This window comes from Poecilia mexicana, unplaced genomic scaffold (genome assembly GCF_051168715.1).
Source record: "Poecilia mexicana isolate PSO_F unplaced genomic scaffold, ASM5116871v1 scaffold_6, whole genome shotgun sequence".
NCBI lineage: Eukaryota > Metazoa > Chordata > Actinopteri > Cyprinodontiformes > Poeciliidae > Poecilia > Poecilia mexicana.
In genome coordinates this window covers 17425820-17445044 of record NW_028263375.1, presented here as the reverse complement: position 1 = coordinate 17445044, position 19225 = coordinate 17425820, and the positions used below count along the sequence as shown (strand labels likewise).

At 41.1% G+C, this 19225-nt stretch overlaps 1 protein-coding gene across 1 annotated transcript; it reads right to left on the bottom strand.

Annotated features, from left to right (window-relative positions):
- Positions 1 to 1154: 1154 nt before the first annotated feature.
- Positions 1155 to 18739, bottom strand: man2a2 (mannosidase, alpha, class 2A, member 2). Its single transcript, XM_088006338.1, has 24 exons — positions 18585 to 18739; positions 15953 to 16561; positions 15638 to 15802; positions 15042 to 15299; positions 14041 to 14185; positions 12586 to 12757; positions 12249 to 12376; positions 11762 to 11935; positions 10831 to 11017; positions 10212 to 10389; positions 9732 to 9934; positions 8858 to 9040; positions 8635 to 8749; positions 8480 to 8550; positions 8229 to 8394; positions 6731 to 6967; positions 6484 to 6606; positions 6148 to 6262; positions 5468 to 5601; positions 5210 to 5351; positions 4803 to 4936; positions 3816 to 4010; positions 3608 to 3721; positions 1155 to 2782 (listed from the first exon to the last, which is right to left on the bottom strand). The coding sequence occupies exons 3-24, from the start codon at positions 15767 to 15769 to the stop codon at positions 2630 to 2632; spliced, it is 3459 nt and encodes a 1152-aa protein (XP_087862464.1). The 5' UTR covers positions 15770 to 15802; positions 15953 to 16561; positions 18585 to 18739; the 3' UTR covers positions 1155 to 2629.
- Positions 18740 to 19225: the final 486 nt, after the last annotated feature.

Genomic DNA, 19225 nt, shown 5'->3' with positions numbered 1-19225 from the left:
CTAAAGTGCATTTAGAACATCTTTGGGGAAAACGTCAATCTTCGGTTTTTGTCGAAACTCTTCAGCCTTGATTCAAAATTATATTTTGAATCAAATGGAAATCTGTCCGCCTTCTCGTATTTCTCCTTGAACAAAAAAGGAGCCCCGCAACAGATATATTTGAAAATAAGTCAGCAGGAAAAAAAAAGAAAAAAAAGAAACACGCAATTGAAGGTGTGGCAACATCTGGTTTGACAGATGTTCACAGCAGCAGAGGGAAATAGGTGAGCAGCCACATCTTTGACCTCTCGCAGGCCAGACAGCTTAAGGTCAGGGGGGCTAAAGCTGCAGATCCACTGTGGGGAAATGACGAGGCGAAGCAAGGTGACACGGCGGCACAGTTCAGAGAGCGACAGAGATGACGGCCTCAGCCTTAGACCGAGATGACAGGATCCTCCTGAGCAGCTGTAAATGGCAGACAGACGGAGCGCCTGCAGTCAGCCTGGGGGTAAAGAACACCGCGGAGCTGAGGCTGCTGCTAAGACTGCTTAAAGAAATTCATATTCCTCCCCAAGTCACGGATCCCTGAATGAGGCTTCACCCTACTTATCAAGGTCAGTCAAAAAAAAAAATGGGTTTCAGTAATTTTTTTTTTTTTTTTAAGGACCATTATAAGTAATATTTTAGACTTAAACTGCAACACTCAGTTTAACACCCTCCACCCTCCCTAACCTAGTGGGTGCAGGTATTTAACTTGCCTGTTTTTTTTAAGCTCAGTGCTTTTCCATTTATAGGTTACCTGATTTCAACACCTTCAGTCGCAGTAAGCTTCATAGCCTACTGTGACTGGCTTATGAAGCTAAACGACAGATTTTTCTTCTGTCATCGCCTGAAGAAAAATCAGGCAAGGCTTTTTTTTTTTTTTTTAAATTTCCAGGGTTTAACATAAAGTTATACAAATACAGATTTTTTTTAAAACTAATTAAAAAGGCAATTTCAAAAAATGTGGGCTTCTTAAAGAGTTTTAGAGCAAAAAGAAAAAAAAAAAAAAATAGAAACCTAGACAACATGACCATGATCCCAGCAGAAACTTTGCATTAAGTAGTAAAGAACTATTTTGATCTGTTATGTAGCAGATGAAGAGCAGTGGTTTAAAACATAAAGGAAAAACAACATTTTCATACAGACTTTTACTGTGTTCAATATCCTTATGACATACTGACACATTGTGATCTTCTCAGTCAAGAAATCCGATTTGTTTATAAAAAAAAAAAGAACGAACGAACGAAACGATGAAATATGCATGTTACATAAAGAAGTGTAGACACGGTTTTATGGTCACATTGGGGCATATGAGCTGCGACTCATCAGGCAGAAAATTACACATTTGTGGTAAGATTGGAATTTGATTTATTTTAATGTCTTAAGCATCAAAAATAAAATAAAAAAGCATCCAGCTCAGATATAGAATCTGTTTTGAGTTTTGGAAAGAGTGCTTCCCCGTATGAACTGGTGACATTTGTCCAAACAAAGCGGCATCTGATCGCAGTCACAGTCAAAGCCCCAACAGTCTGAAGGGTTGTTCCTGTTTTTCTTACTATATGATCCAAAAAGGAGGACAAAGAAGCAGGAGGGGTTTTTTTTGTGTGTGTGTGTGTGTGTGTGTGTTATTTTCAAAAGCTAGATCCTTCATTTCTGGAATGAAGGGATGCATACGTCATTTTTTGCAATATGGCCCTCTGATGCAAATTGATATTAATAAATGACACCCAAAGTATTGACTGGTCCCTGATAGAGTACACCCCCACCCTCAAAAAAACAATCAACCTCAAGTATTCACATTAATATGCTCAGACATAAATACCAATATATCTGCCGTTTGGTATACATGAGGTATAGTCTTTTGCCTAATCTACTGCATATGGTTTGCTACAAGCGGGAGAATGATAGACACGAGCAGGAACCCTGCACACTGCGAAGTGGGAGAGGGAATCTGCGGACTATCTACAAGCACAAAGTGAGGAGTGGAGGGGAGGAGTCGTCCTCTGCGATTGATGAGAACAGTGGGCACTCATGGAAACACAGCTTAGGATTCGCAGCTCAGGCCCTTACAACAAGGACCACACATTCTGTTTCCTGCAAAAAAGAAACTATATTGGTACAAAAGATATGTTGGTGATCGATTTTCTCCCAGATTTGAGGAAAAAAAAAAGAAAATCATAAACCCAGACACCAAATAAAGCTCTGAAAATTGCACTCCGATGCGTCACCATTCCCGGCCCCCTCCAGTCATTTGGGATATTTACATTCAGTAGTAGAGTCCACGAGAAGATAGAAAAAAAACAAAAAAAAAAACAACAACAAACAAAACTTACAAAGCAGAAAAGAAAGTGTTTTCATATCTGATTGCAGACTCAGCTTTGACTGATGAGAAATACTAGCAGTCTTCCCCAGATATGGAACGACTTCAAATTCACCTCAAGTTCTGCTGCGTCTCCTCAGAGCTACAGCAGCAGCTGCTGATGTCTGCCCCCTGCAGTTCAGTCAGCTCCACTGCAGCGGACCCTGTTTCTCCGAGTTCAGCTCAACAATGCAGGGAAACCCTGACCCTGGTTCTTGATGTCGCTAGTCCGATGTGCGTTTACGGCTCTTAGCGCAGCTTGAGCTTGAAGGCAGAGATCTCCATGGGCTCCAGACTGATGATGGAGTCGTTGGCCAAAGGCATGCTGGAATGCATCAGGGTCAGGGACATGGGCTGCAGCAGCTGCAGGTCCACGTTCTTGAAAAGATTCGACACACTGAGCTGCAGAGAGAACAAAAGCAGAACAATCAGGACAGAAACTGTGTGTGGAAGAGGCAACATCCCCTTCTTGTTGGTTAAATTAGCTCATGGCAGATAGTTGATTACAGTGTCAGCAGAAAAATCTGAATCCAAACTCTGCCCCCTCTCTGCTCATGTGTTTGAAGCAGAAACCAAATTGTTTGAAGCGATAAAAGCCAAAGTGATGTGTCAGAGTAGCAGCAGGTTTACAAGCACTTCAGTAAAAGCTTTCACACATTTAGGTCATAAAAATAGAAATATGTGGGTTGACAAATGCATCTGAACAGCCATTAAAACGCTTGGAGGTCCGCTAACCCGCTAGAGCGCCAACATTTTTTTGGGGGGGCAGGGGGGTAAAAAAAAAAAAAAATATTGATGAAAACATGTAATAAAAGTATGTAATCAAACAAATGGACTATAATCTGAAATCCAGTCCCCATCTAAAGTGAGAAGTTATCGATCAAATTTTTAAAAACAAGATCTAGAAGCACAAGTCTGAATATGTTGTAAGTTTTCTTAAATTCAAGCGGTAAATATATTTATCGGCTCAAATAGATACACACACCCCTACTGATATTTGGTTAAATGTCCCATCAGCAAGTTGTAGAGAAACGACTCCATTTTGCAGCAAGCAAGCAGCTTTTAGTGACATATTAAATGAAAACTCATCTTAAAAGCTGGACCTTAAACAGCTTAGATAAATAGACCTTTGAATCGTTTCCTCGGTGTGGGACAAAAAAAAATTACCAGACGAGTCTATTCGAACACTTTAGTTGAGGTTTAACGAGTTCGTATTGAAACAGTTACCTGTCCCTGCGTCGTGCTGCAGTTGAAGCCGAGGTTTTGACCCTCAAATCCGCAGTCCGTAGCCAGGCGGTGTAAGAGCAAGGCGGTGTAGGGAGATGGAGACTCGGGATCCTTCTGCTCACATAAACACAGAAACTTTTTGTTTAAAAAAAATAAAACTGCACAGAACATTTAAAGCCAAAAGATTCGACCAGCTCTTCCACCTGACCTGCGTCTGGATGCTCCGCAGGTTGAGCAGGTGGACATCGCAGGGAATGACGGACTTGAGCGGGGCGAACGTCTGAAGAGGAGGGATGCCGCGTCTTTTCGGCAGGACGGGCAACGCCAGGACCTCGTGGTTGAGCAGGGAGCTGGTGGCGTGGCTGACCATAGACGGGAAGCTCGTTGTTGCGCTGTCCATCATCTAGAGGACGCGGGGAGATTCACATGACAGCGTGATCATTACGACGCTGATGACTCGCCTCTAGAGATTCCTCTGTGCCAATTACATGAGGAACAAGCTCTAATCACTGTCAGAGGAGGAGGAACGGTTCCAATTCTAGTCCTGACGCACGCAGCACAAATCACACCTTCGTGATGTCAAATTTGGAATTAAAAGAGTACCGAGGTGTTTCAGGATGTGATGTACTGCGACATCAGCAGCGGGATGACGGAACTACAACCGAAGTCCTCCGTCCTCTGCTAATTTGAATACATTTACATCACCTCATTGCTTTCTCTCAGCCACTCTGTCATAATGAAGTTTAACTACAGCTACAAAGTGGAAGGAGGCAAAGGGATTCAGCTGGAGCTACGACTACGTTTAAAAACATCCTCGCCGTTGCCTCGGCAACGTTACCTCGCGAACTCCGCCGCTCGGGATTTGAGAGAAGAAATAGCGCAACAAAGATGAGAGTTTGGCAAGGAAGCCATCATGCTGAGGGTAATGGAGTGGAAAAAAAGCAGAGGGAAAACAAAATTAGCAAGTGAAGAGGATGGCCAAAAAAAAAAAAGACAGATGGAGAGGTAATGAGTAGTGGGGGGTGGGACTAAAAGAATGGAGAAAGGTTTCATCGGTAAAAGAACGCAGAGGAAATCTGCGGTGAATTAAACAACCTTGAAGAAAGTCATTCAACCGTGATACTGATGTGATTAAAAGGAATTTTAACAGAATTTGTGTAGCAAAAAAATAAAAGATAAAAATTGTGATACTGACCTTGTTATCAATTGCTCTTCTCTCCAGTAGCAAGCGGAAACGATTCGCTGTCTTCTTGTTGTCTTTGAGACCCTGACCCAGCCCTCGATTATCATCCTGCATCAGCCGCCGGTCCATAATCACTTCCAGCTGACCTGAGGAGAGGGCAAACGGAGGCAACAGCTTTACAGCCAAGTCCCTATAATGAACAAAGAGGCATCAGTCGATGAGCGCAAACTATTTGAGCGATCCATCATTTACAAAGCGCTCGGTTTACAATATCAGAGTACGAGTTGCTTTTCTCTTTGAGCAACTCTCGGGAGGGAGATAAGAAGGAAAGCCGAGAGATTTAAACAGGCAAATACTTTTGGGACTTCCATTTAAACACGAAATGAGAAACGGTAAAAGTCTAAAAATGAGACGCAGACCGCTGTCCAGACTGGAGACGCCCAAAGCCTGAGCCGTGTGCAGCGTGAGGCGGTGGTGGCTGTCCTGGATGTACGCCTGGCTGGACATTGGGTAAAAGTTGCCTTGCAAAGGAAGCTTTTGGTAGAATCGACGGGGCTGGATCTACAAAAAAGTATTTTATTTTTTTTTAATAAATCAGAGCATGTTGCACTCCTAAGTTCTGTCAAGTAAGTCGCTCTGTTTTACATTTCTGTTTCTAACCGCAGAATGCAACTGACCTGGTAACCGTTGAGGTCTGTGTAGAAGACGTCTCCATTTTGGATGTTGGTGACCAGCCGCATGGACAGCTCCTTATTGGTCTGATCCCGGATGTCCACTAATATAGTGACGTCTACAGATAAGCCATCCACCCCTGCAAAACAGCATCACAACGTAGAACTAAACTAGTACCAGGAGTAAAACACACACATGGGATCTGGATTTCCTCTTACACCAGTCAATAAAAAAAAATCTATCGAAAAGTAAATGTCAGCAATTTAATAAAAAAAAGTCAATCTCAGATTAATTACAACCACAGGGAAAGTTTGGTGTGTATAACCTGCACTGCTAAACATTTTAATGGGTTTTCTGTTGTAATCCAATTATGAGAAATTTAAGTGTTTTTTTTTATTAGTTGTTAAGCATCATCATCTAATACTTTTATATAAAAGTTTCACTTTTGAACTGAATTTTTAAAAGTTTTTTTTTTTTAATTCTAACTTGCTGATATGTACTCATAAAAACTTCTTAAATTATAAAAAAAATACTGCCAACAGTTAGCTGGCAGAAGACAATAAAACTGGTATTTTACTCCACATTCTGGCTCAATCTGCACCAGATGGTGCAAAATGAGCCAAAAAAAAAAATTGAATAGAATAATCTGAGCTGTATCTATCAAGTCAATCTCTGTGTTTATTACCTGGCACGTTGTGTATGCGAACAGTCTGCTGAAAGTGCTGGTATTGTGCCACCACTTCAGAGAAAAGAGGCCCTTCGACAACACGCACCGCAGGAGGTTCTTTCTGGTTGTAGGGCTGGAAACAAAGAGCAGTCAGACAAGATGTGCTAAAAATGAGACACGACAGGCAATCAAACAGTGCAGAGCTCAGCCTGTACGGTTTGTTTCTTGAATCCAGTCTGCCTGCATGCCTGCCCTGAGCTACCCAGCAGGATAAAATGAGATGCTATCCATGGGAGACTCCATCAAAGCCTTTGGAGAGGCAAGTTAACACGTGAGATACAACCACGAGGATACCTTTGGTTTTCCATCTGGCAGGAAGAGGTAAGCGCCACTTTTGTCTTTCGAAGGACGCGTGCCGTAGATCATGAACTGCATTTGAACCTTAACCTCTTGTGGATCATCCTTACGCTTGATACTCTGCAGATAAAAAAAATGACACAAGCTGAGGCAAAGCAAAAAATTAAAGAAGCAGATAATAGATTGATTCACGAGCAACAAGACCAGTGTCTCATGTATATATAGAATCAGGAGAAACACAAACCTCCAGCAGGCCGGTGGTTCCAGAGAAACCCAGAGTCAGAGTCTGCGTGCTGATGTAAAAGGTCTGAGCGTCAGCCGGCTGAGAGCGGACAGGAAGGGGGTCCAGAGCCCGAGCAGAGCCGCTGCGCCCCGACAGCCTGAGCAGAGTGTCTGAGCGAATCGTCATGGGTGAATCGGCCGAGTCGTAAAGATGAAAAACAGCCAGGCCGAGGGGAGGCAGGCGGACCATGAATGTTGCCTGGACAGATTGAAGACAAGTTAAAGTTTTAATATCCAGCCATAATGGAGCAAGACAAACATTCTTAGCTTCATTTGTCTTTATTAATCTGGATGTCAAGTATCAACCACGAGGCGCTAACTATGGGGATTTTCACACCTGAGGTTCATTAAAAAAAAAAGAAATGTTCACGTGTGTGAACCTGGCGACCAAAGCTAATGTACTACTGTCATGGTTTATTATCTGCATCAAATATTTAAGTTGGCTTCTGATTTGGCAGCTTGGTCGGCAGGAACTTTTGTGCTGCTTTGGTTTTATCAACTGATTCATGGTTAGATTTCTCCAAAGCGCAGTGTAAGATCTGAAACCTTTATTCTGGTTGTAAAAATAGATTCAGTGCATTATGACATGCACATAAATCAATCTAGAAAGTGCTCAGTTTGGGCTTTACACCAAAGCAGAGGCTTTTTTTTTTTTTTAAACATACCTGAAACTAAACTGAAGCAGAACTGAGAACCTTAAGTAAATGCAATGAAATCATTTTTTTCTCTCATTTCTTTTCAATCCTACCTTTACAAACATCTAGTTTGTTTAAACTTTACTAGAACTTCTACTAGAACCATTTGTTGGTCAAATTAAAAGTACCTGGAGCTAAACCAATCAAAAGATTCCTGTTTAATACTCTGGAGGTTAATTTTTGAACAGTCCAATTCATTAAAATAAAAAAAATACACACACTGACAATCAGCATCATAATAACACAAAATGACAGTCTCTTATCTTCCTCCAGTTTATTTAACCAGACACTCTCAGAGTTTAAGTAGGTTGATATGTTGCTTTTTGCTACACTCACAACTCAAAGTCAATCTTTTTATATTCCCAGGGGACGTTAATAAATGTTGTTCTGAAAGTCGTTTCACTCCCGTTTTCCAGCAACGATGGTAAGAGGTCAGCTGAGCACGGCTCGTTCAAAATATCAATTAACTAAAGTGGAGATCACAAGGCATCAGTTTGCAGGGATAAATGACATGTCTTGTTTAGTTCAACTGTTGCCACGCTCTAAGATCCTTCACAAAAACATGAAAACTGGGAGAAGATCAAAACAGACGAGGTCAAAGAGCCATCTGTTCTCAAAAGTTATGGTCAGCAGCACAAGAAAATGTGAAAATGATAACTTCATGTTCAATATTTTATTGTAAATATGGATTAATTCCCATAAACTTTCTGCCTTCAAAGTTTTTTCCTTCACTTTTCAGACCAGTCAATCAATTATTCATCTCACCTCGAATACCTCGGCACTCATTTGAGTAGCAGAGCTCCACTGAGCGCTCAGCTGAACAGGGAGAGTCTGTCCGTCTTCAGTAAGCACCCGCACCCTGACCGTGTTCACCAACACGGTGACGGCGCAGAGACGCTCCTGCTCGATGGGGTTGAACAGAACCAGGTATCTGGTAGAGAGAAATAAAAACATGAGCAAACGTGAAGGACGGAAGGAACAAAAAAAAAAAAAAAAGTGAGGGATGAACGTTTCACCTTGGTCCAGCTGGGTCCAGCTCAATTAAAGTGCGCTGAGGCAGAGAGTCCTGAGTCGCACGTCTGTCGTCCTAAAGAAGTGAAATATAAGGCATTGAGAATACTAAGTGTATGCAGGGTTTTGATATGATATGTCAGTCCACGTTTCCTCTCACCGTCTCTAGGAAGGGCTCTGTCTGGTAAAAACGATAAAACTCTTTGTTCTTCATCACCAGGAAATGAGCAGCGTTGATAATAACTCTCTTCAGTCCAATGAGTGCACGAAGTAATCTAGGGAGAATAATTAAATAAAATGACGCGTTTTCATACTACCCAGGAGGAAAAATAATATATATATATATATATATATCTATCTTCCTCTAATCCTTATGATCTTACTTGGTACCGTAGTCAATGACAACATTCTCCTTAGCGGTGCCAGTGATCGCATCGTGATGCTGGAAGAGGCCGACTGACCGCCTTGCATCTACCAGCAGGGCGTAGTCAGTCACTGGGTAGCGACCCTCCATCCCAGCATGCCGAGCGTTTGCTACTGCCAGGCTGTAGAGAATCTCTGCCCCTCTAAAAAAACAAAAAAAAAAACAGAAAAAGGTGAGACTTGATCTTTGTTGAGCTTCAGTCACGTTGACATAAGTGGGTCATGCCAACACCATTTACAGTTTAGTGGAATATTTTTAGCGACTGATGAAAGAAATATAGTCTAAACTAAAAGCAGTAAGTTAAAGACCAGTTATACAGTTCATAAACTTTTTTTCATAGCAATATTACACACATTTACAGTTTTTTTCAGTCTTGCTTTTGTTTAAGTTCAAATGCAAAAATGTTATGAACTAAGATTTTTCCACAGTGGTCAGAGAGAGGGTAATGGATGGACGAACAGAGGGATGAAAAGATGAAATGGATGGATGATGGACTGATTGCCAGATGGATGGACATTTAAAAAAAGGGATGAATGGAAGGAATGAACAGAGGTGAACAAACGAGACAGAAAGAGATAATAGACAAATGGATGATAAACAGAAAGATGAGCAGACATGGATATGGAAGGATGGATGACTGGTTAAACAGAGGGACAGCTACAACCTTTATTGAGACAATGGGATACGGGATAAAGTCTGGGGGAAAATGTATATTTAACATCCATCTGGAAAATACCTAACATAACACTGCGTCACTTTTTCCCCAACCTCATCAGAACCTTGCAATTGTTGTTAATTAACGCAACTGTTACTAAACATAAAATCTCCCTCACCTCAGATGTGACTCAATCACACGGTCCAAGCTTTTGTAAAAGGGTCTGGAGGTGTAATAGCCCGTCCAGTAGTGGTCCTCGCGGTCTGCGTAGGCAAAGAAATCCCCACTGAGGACAGGAAAGTCACCAGGTCTGGATCCCTGAGGCACTCCGTAGGCTTTGTACAGAGCACTGAAGTAGTCTGTGAGGGTCCCAAACTGAGCCTGGAGGTGGGAGTCGGCACGATAAGAATAAAGTCCTATTCTAAGAAAGCTACACAAAAGAAGTCTTTCATTATTATAATATGTGGGGTTTTTATCTGAGGCAAGCACCAAGTCTTGACAGCTTCTTTGTTCAGGCAGCGAGTTAATGTACAGCTGTATAATTTAGTCTTCCACTGAAATACACTTCATGCTGAGATGCATAAAGGTGAAAAAAAAAAGAAAAGAAAGCCCACCTTCAGTGAGGTAATTTGCGACACCTGATAAACCCTTCCCTCACCTGAACGTGCAGCTCAGGGTGCGAGTTCATGTAATCAAACAGCTTCTGGTAATTGATGTACTGCTGATCCCACTCCAGAGCCTTATCGTAGCGAAAGTCGTCTCCTAATGGAACCAGAAGCACCTTGCTGCGGTAGAGTTTAGACTTTTTACGGTACTGATCCAGAAGCAACTGTGCTCTGTGAACGAGAAAAGAGGAGCGTGATGAGAGGGGAAAATAAAAACGGCGTTTTCATGTCCTGAACAAGCGCATCCTCTGAAAGCTGGATAATATGGCTCCAGACCGATAAGCGCTCAGTGTCCACTTCCTGCAGTTTATTCCTTCCCCCTGGCTGTCGTCACTGGCACGAGTTCAAGTAGAGTTTATTAAGGGACCATTACAGAAAACATTACGCTGACAAATCTGCTGTGGGTCAATACCAAAAACCATGCAGAAAATATAAAATGTATTCAAATAAAGAGGAGACACCCCAACCAATCCTGGATTGCAGTATACAACTTTACCATCCAATGCTTATTTACAGCTCTCTAAAAAGCCTCAGTGGCAGTCGCTGCACGGTCCTACACACCCCTCAGCAATTTATGACGCCGTTTACAAGATAAACAAAGCAAATCCTCACCTTTCTGCAACATTGGCCTCCACCACGGATTTGGGCGGCACTTTCCAAGGGCAGTTGATCCGACCTCCCGGTAATCTCTTGAAGTCAAACTGGCAACAGATCTTCGGATCAGGACCGCAGGTGTGAGGCACGTCGTAGCTGTAGAAGGGCATCATGTGGCAAAAGATGTCTGTGCTGGAGCCAGTGTCTGACAGAGCAACAAAGTAACAGGAGGCAAACCACAAGTTTAAAATGTAGCACTTTATTTTACGTGATGCAATAACGAGTTCGTGCAAAACTCAAGTGGAAGAAAAAATGATGCAAAGTTAAAAAAAAAAATGTTTTAGGAAGTGATCCACAGCTAAGGTAAGAAGAAAGTATTGACAGGGCGATTACTGCAATTGTTAAAAAATATGCATCCTTTTCCTTCCACAACTTTGTGTTTATGTACCACATAAAATCTCTATGCAATACATTCAAGTTTCAGGCTGTAATGTGAGAAAATGTGGAAAACTTTAATTGGTATGAACACTTCAGCGAAACGCATTACTTCCACTATTAACAGCGTTCCAAAAACAACATGGTTGACACAGAAAGCAAGTTTTCCCTCCAGCATTGCTGCATACAAATTTATGAGCGTAGTGTTCGTAAGTGTTGTCTGGGGATGAACATTAAATGGCTAAATGAAGCCCCATAAGTACAGGCAACAACACATTTACAACATCTTCTACTGATGGCATTTCCAGTAGGAACAAATGAGCACTGGATCATCGGCACAAATGAGGGAAGAAAAGAAAAAAAAAAAAAACAGCTCTGTTTAGGTCTTTACAGCATACACGTTAAAAAAAAAAAGCTACCATTTAATATATTACAAGTGTTTCGGCTCATTCTTAAACGAGTTTGAAGAGGAGCACTAAAAATCTGAAGATGTCTTTGGCACTGGTCCACTCACCCCAGGCTTGTCTCCACATAAACTCCAGATTTCTGGTTGAAGAAAAGTGTTTTTTAATGGAGTAGTGGATCCTTTGGATCAACATGCTGGTCACGTTAGCCCTCTTCAGCAGATAGGGCATGGTGGCACTGTGACCGAAGGGGTCCACCGCCCACCCGCTTTGAGGAGTAATACCTATAGCAGCAAGCAAATATTTTAGTTCCATGCTTTGGATAAGGAAGGGAATGCATTTTTAAAAAAAAAAAAAAAAAAAAGAAATCACACTCCACAGCTAGTGGTGGAAATCATTTCATCACCCGCTGAGCAAGACGCTACATCAGCTGAAATGTGGGATGTCGGGGCCTAAATTTCACTATCAAGCACAGCGAGGGGTGATATATTTTATAGTCGTGTGAAGGCAGAGCTACTCAAACTTCTCAGAGTGGAGCGTCTTAAAGATTTCAGCATCAATCTTGGAAATATAAATGAAGGTGCTGAAATGTGTTACCCAGATTTCTCTCCAACCACTGATGCCCTTCAATGAGTTGATCTATCATAGCAAAGTAGTGAGAGTTGGCTTCATCCGTCATCACCCAGCCTCCTGTCACAATCTCTAGCTGCCCTCCAAGGATCAGTCTGTTAAAAAGAAAGGATTAGGAGAGCGAGGTGAGAATAATCCAGCCCTAATGTGAGAGAGTCCCACTAACCACATAAGCTATAAATAGAGCTGACATAATCTGCCAGCAGATACCACCCTCTGTGTAGGGAACTGTGCTGAGGGCTTCAAGTGTCTGCATCGACTAATTCTGAAGATAATTGGCAAAACTCGCAAAGCTGTGACTCACTTGCGCATGGCTTCCTGTTTGTAGACGTCTGCAGTCTCCCACCACTTGGCGAAGAATGAAATCTCTGACCAGATGAACTTCCTCCGAGAATCCTCGGCCAGCTTCACGACCATGTTGTTTAAAATATGCTGCGTCTGGTCTGTGAAGTACTTGTCAAAGGTCTTGACCCAACCTAGCAACACAGGAGGACCGAGAGACACGCAGATGGCTCATCGCAGACTGATCCATCTCTCTGAAGCAACCCTTCTGCCATGATTATCAAGCCAATTGAAACAAAAACAAAGGACAGGTGGACAAACAACCCGGACGTAAAAGTGCTGCAGAGCACCAAAAATAAAACTCAATTTATTCAAAGGCAGCTGGTCCACTCGGAAAGCCTCCTCGCGTCATACGAAAAGCTATTTTTTTTTACTTTTTATATATAAAAAGTTCAAGTTTTATATATAAAATATGCAGGAAAGATTTGTACCACAAATTCTGTAGAGATAATGCTTCATATAGTAGATAAGAAAACTTTACATTTATAAAGAAATATTGTTCCTACTCTTAATGGACAACTTTCAAGTCTCTGCAGCCTGTCAACACATCAATAACTGTCAATTTAGCGAGCAGACATCACGGATGAGTAAACAAGTATAATGGAAATGTCAGTCTTAAGTACAATCTCAGCCAATCACGGCTCTAACAAGCTACAGTTTTCCAATACCAATATCATCCTAATTTCATTGTTTGGGGCCAAACCGTCAGTCATGTCAGCATTATGACGACAATAATAATGACGGATGCATCAAATTTATTCATGAATCCCTAATTCTACTGGCCTATCCAGGCAAGGTTAAAAGTAATTGATTTGACTTTCTCTCTACAAACTTGACCCGAGATTTAGTCTCTCCTTTGCCGTGATACTAGGTCTAGAAAACCTGCAAATAGGACCGCTATAATCAATACCTTCCCTACAGTTAAAAGTCCTTTTAATAAAATATCAGAAAAGGCGTCTGACTTTTTTTTTTTTTTTTTTTTTCCCCCCCCAAGCTGTTTGGAGCTTAGCGTAAATCAGAACTTCCCCTCCCCTCCTAATGCTGCACACTGCTGGTCAGCTTCCTGAAAGAAGGCTGAAGATTGGTCTGATTGAAAATATTTCCATTTACAAGTAAATCAATACAATTCAATATGAAAACAAAATGAGGCGGGACTCACAACCTGAATTGGAAATGGCAAGCAATGAGTGCCATGTCTGTAAAGTAACCGACTGCAGGGTAGTAACCTGAGCAGACATCCCAACTATGTCTTGTCATCAATAATAGTTATACGACATAGTTTTACATCTTTCTATATTACAGCATTTTTCCCTTCGGCCTTATACTGTGAGAATTAGACCATTCTGCGCATTGTTGACGAGTTCTACTTACAAAAACAGTCTCCAATAAATATTTGACATTCAAAAGCACAGCTCACCTGGATCGTTGTGAGAATGAGGAACCACAAACACCTGCAGAGGTTCATTGTCCCACTCATCAGGTTCATAAGTGATGTCAAAGCCCTGCTTCCACACACCGCCGTCAGGGTTGTCAAACTTGAGAAGGGAGTACACATCCAGCATCTAAAGCAAAACATTTGACAACGGTCAAAATAAATTGAGTTTATTTGGTGATAGTAGAGAAAATGATAAGCAGGCACTGTCAATTATAAAAATTCATTCATATTTAAATGGAGCTTGTTGACAACAGCAGTGGCCCCTCAGTGGACCCATGTACTTCAGGAAAAACTTGCCTGACATGGCAAAAGCAAGGAAAAATCTCTGACTCAAACTCCCCTGTCAACAAATTGGGTGGATTTAATTAGCTCTGTAGAAAGATGGTTGTAATGTGTTGCGTTTTCTGTTGGAAAACTTCAGAACACCGCCAGATGTGCATTTTCCATGTCCCTAGCTGGTTCACCTCATAAAACACATACTAAAGACCTACTTCAAATCAACTGTGCACGGCTGATTCTTATGTTAGAGCTCGTAAATAAACTAAACTTCAAAAGTTATTGCAGTAATAATATTTGCAATATGGCAATTGCAAAGAATTGCTGTAATCTGCATGCACAACTAGGCATCAACATATCTATTCCATGTTGGTTGAACACCCATTGCGCTGATCCGCTGCATCTTATTTATCCGCAGCACAAAAAGTAAGGAAATTTGCTTGTGATTGAGTTCCTTTTTTGTTTGACAATAAAGTCTAAATTGTACATCATTTGCAAGGAAAATACATTAAAAGGGTATTTAATGTATACATTAATCTCTCTCATCAAGAGAGCGATGCGAATTGCATCCATGGAAAATTTAGAAACTCCTCTCTGCAATGAGGGGTAAAGAGACTCCTAAGGACATGATGATGACATTCACTAGTCGCACAAGTGATTGCAAAATTTTGTTTTTGGCGTCTTATTTTAAAGAGGGGAATATTTACCTGTACATCTGTTTGAGCACGGGTGCCAACAGCAAACTGGCAGTCCTGAGGCTTCACAGCAAGGAAACTCGGGCGACCATCAAACGGTAGCACCCAGGACCCATTGGCGCTTCTGAACGGCAGGTGGCCGCTGGGAGACACAGCTCCTGTGTCTGTGAGCTCCATCACAGAGTCCTTTATGTGGCTGATTATTTGGTGGTTTTCCTCCAGGAGCTGCTCCAGCTGCTCTATCCGATTCTGGAGGACTGAGATTTGGCTCTAAAAGAGAAAATAATCATAAACCAAAGAGCTGTGCACTCCTAATCTAACAGTACCCATAGGCTGACAGTGGAAATTAAGTAAATGTAATGTATTATTGCAGTATGTTTAAAGTTAATGAGTCTGTATAAAAAATAATTTACAACCCATTTAAGCCTCGTTTCTACAGCACAATTTAAATGAATCTAAATAATTAGACAGCATTCCTAAAAGATGTTGAAACGTTTAATTTAGGCTTGGCACACTAAACACTTTCTGTAAAACAAAAAAGATAAAATAAACGCTCTCATTAGGTTTACAAAGTAAATATGCTGCCAGGCTACAGCAGGAATTCTTACCCGTGGAAAGTTTCCTCCATTCTGTCGCCTTCCAGGGTCATGCTGGACTCGGTCCAACATCAAATAAAGAGAGAACACGGCCACACAGAATATGGCCCCTCCGCACACCGTCACCTGTTTCCTCAGCTTCATCCTCCTCTGGAGTGGTCCTTTGCTTCCTCAAGACTCAGATGTATTAAAAAAAAAATGACCTTGAATAGATCTGATGTTTTCAACAGAAAAGGCAAAAAGGTCCAAGAGAACTGGAAAAAGTAATGATGGAAACTAAGAATCTATGCCAGCGTAGAATCTGTGATGCCTGCAACCTCCACTCACCACACCGGATATCACAGTGACAGGAGGCTACTGCAGTAGAGGCTGTGGAGAAGCTCCTGAAGCAGCAATTGCTGGCAAAAAGTCTGTCAGCTCTGGCCAGAACCACAGTCACCGGTGGTCTCCTTCAAAGTGGCCCTTGTGCTCAACCATCCAAACTGATGAGATTGCAGGAAAAGGAGGAAAGAAAAAAGAAAAACACAACACAGTAGGGGCACAAATAGTGAGACTAGTGTCCCCGTAGCATGACTGTTGTTGCTGTACACCTGCTCTCTTGGTCCAGTCCCCACTCCCACCGAAAACTTTAAAACTTTAATCCTCCTGCACGACCAGGGTCAACGCCCTTTTGCTTCGGCTGCCGCTACAGTTTGCACACAGAGCAGTAGTGCAAATGGAAAAGGGGAAAAAAGCTTGGCTAAAAGTCACGGCAGCTTTTTTCCCCCTTTTTTAAACTCAAGGTTCACTCCAAAGCAGTTCCAGGAATTGAAATGATACAACCGCTATCCTTCTCTCTGTGGCATTGTGGATAAACATCGACTCTGGCAGCACGATCAGTGTCTGTCCTTGGATAACAAGTGCAGAGGCAATGTCACATTTGAAGGTCCTCTTCAGCTGCAGAGAGAGGGGAAAAAAATGCAAAAAGGTATAAGTGCATTTTCATAAAATTTTTATATTAATTAAATTTTAACAATTTTCTTAAAATGTAAAAGTCACATCCAATATTAAAAAACAAGGGTTTTTTTTCCTCATGTATTTTTGGTAATTTCTGTAATTGTGAAATTCAGCTTATAAAACCTATAGTTCTTTTAAATTTTAATAACATGACAAAAACTTCTGTTCTGGCTTTCACAACCATGAAGAAGCAAACACTTCAAACATTTAAAAATAAGGGCAAACCGCAAAAAAGGCTTTGCTAAAGAAGTTGGCGATTTACATAATGCTGTAGCCAACCATACTGACGGCAAGTTGAGTGAAAGAAAAATACGTGTTTGAGAAATAAAGAAAAAGTGTTTCAGCAACAGGATTGTAAAACAAAGTTCTTTTAAGACTTTGGTCATTTACAAGCTCTCAATGGCTTGAGAGCCAGACACACCAGAGGGACATAGATTAGGTTGTTTCAGGTCCAGTGTGAGGTTTTCACAGTCATTAATAATTTGGGGGAAGCCATATTCATCAAAGTGAAAGAAATTAATGTTTTAAATTCATATCACTCTGTGTGTCACTAATCTATACAACATTAGTGTTTAGGTTTTTTTTTCTGCATCCTATTTCAAGATGACAAAAAGTTCAAAAACTCCAAATTCTGAGAGAAATATGTAAATAGATCTGCGCAACGTGTTGCCTCACATTTCCATTCCAACAAGTGCGACATTACCATAGCAGCACACTGCTGGGACGCAATGTTTAATAGGCTTTTAAATGAACAGTGCCAAGCATTAAAAGTCTGCTTGCCAGAAATACATTTGGTCACGTGGGTGAACTTTCACTGCCTTTATGTTTATAGATTTTAGTGACCAAGATTATTAAGCTCTGGAGGAATAGTGGTGACATCTTGACGACGAACAAGCAAGCAAGAAGTGAGAAAAATATGGGTTAAACAATTTGTACTGCCACACAATACTCAACAAAATTGCAATGTCCTGTTTTCCTAATTTCATGCCCCATTTATCAGAGAACCCATCAAAACAGAGTATGTTCTATTGCTTCTATTAGGTTTTTAATATTTTCTTCTTGTGCAAAGCCATGATCATAATCTTCCAACGTCATAGGCTGGAAACATATTAGCATTACCACAGGGAACTGAGATAATAACTTGGCACAGCCATTAGTTAAGGCTGGCTGCAAAAATGGCCGTTCGTTCCACAAGAAGATGATATTTTCTTAGACCATCTGGAGCTAAAAGGATCCAAAAGGAACCGTCTTGATGCACATTTGTAAACAGAGGCAACAAAGAGCTGCAGCCTGTATTCAAGCAGCAAAATAAAAATGTCGACCTAATACTAAGAGGAGTTCACCGTTATCAAAGAATAACGCATATTGTTTAGCTAGCATTTGTTCGCCTGAATGGTATTCTTCGGAACTACTGACCCAGAGGTGACACCTCTGTAAATGTTTTATTAGAATTAATCTTACTTTGCTATCTCTCAGCTAACATTTGGGACAAGCTTAGTTGCTTCAAACTTGAGCCAACTACAGTAATCGCGTTTATTTGGACAATATCCCTGCCAAACCAGTTCTCCAGGAAGCGTAGGTGAAAGGAACAGCCTCTGTCAAACTTAAAGTCACTTCTATAAACGATAGATATGACAGCCAAACAAGCTAGCGCTAGCTTCCTGTACATACCAGAACAGAATTTACACTGTCTAATAAATTCAATTCATGAGTCCAACACGGGTAGCATAAAGTTTCAAAATGACATTTACATTTTGATAAACAATTGCCTCTGTTTTCTCTCCAACAAACGTCTCGAAAGTAACAAACGACATCAAGTAGAAAATTTGCTAACATTAGACAAACCGAAGCTGCTGGTATTTTTCTGGCTAACAACTCACTTTCCATGTAAACCTCCTCAACTAACATTTCCGTATGATCGTGGTTCATTGCAGATAAAAAATAATAAGAAACCCAGGCTTACCCGTTAACGATAACACGGCGGTACTCCAGCAAAGTGAAGAAGCCCAGCAGCGATGGGGTTTCTGCTTTCCGCTGCAGGCAGACGGATTAGTGAAGTAGCATTTTGAGCTTAGCAGTTAGCACCGCCGAGCTGCTACAAAGGCTTCTGGGAAGAAATGAGCTGCGTCGCTGATTGACCAATAGCCTCAGCTGCTTGCTGTGCTCGTCTGTCCTAACGTTGAAATTTATTATTTCAGAGCCTGCAGTACATTCAGAATAATCGAATGGAGTTTATAAATTATTGTGTAACTACATTGTAGGATTGTCAGTCGAATATGCTCACAAGCAGCACAGTACAAATGTCAAATTACTTATAATACTAGCTTATCGAAGAGGGCCACCAAATAATAATAATAAAGTCAGAAATTTTTAACATCTCCTTCCTGTTACCAGTCGAGTTCTTTTTCATTCTATTTATTAGTTTAATTGTCTTGTTTAGTTGCAAAAAAAAAAGTGATTAGTTGGGTTTACTTAAAGATTAAACTCATAGAACTTGCAATCTTTTGAGATCCACTTCAGTCATTTTTTTATTAACACCCAAATTGCAGTTTGCAACTCCAGTATGAATAGCCACTGGTAGATGTTATAGATATGCAGCAGAAA

What these genes read in the sequence shown, in the direction of transcription:
- man2a2 (XM_088006338.1), bottom strand. Translation starts at nt 15,769, where the DNA reads ATGAAGCTGAGGAAACAGGTGACGGTGTGCGGAGGGGCCATATTCTGT. An exon ending in GTGATTGAGTCACATCTGAG is followed by an intron (nt 9,041 to 9,731) that starts GTGAGGGAGATT and finishes TTGTTTTTTTAG; the next exon opens with AGGGGCAGAGATTCTCTACA. An exon ending in CGTCTCCAGTCTGGACAGCG is followed by an intron (nt 4,937 to 5,209) that starts GTCTGCGTCTCA and finishes CCCTCTCCTCAG; the next exon opens with GTCAGCTGGAAGTGATTATG.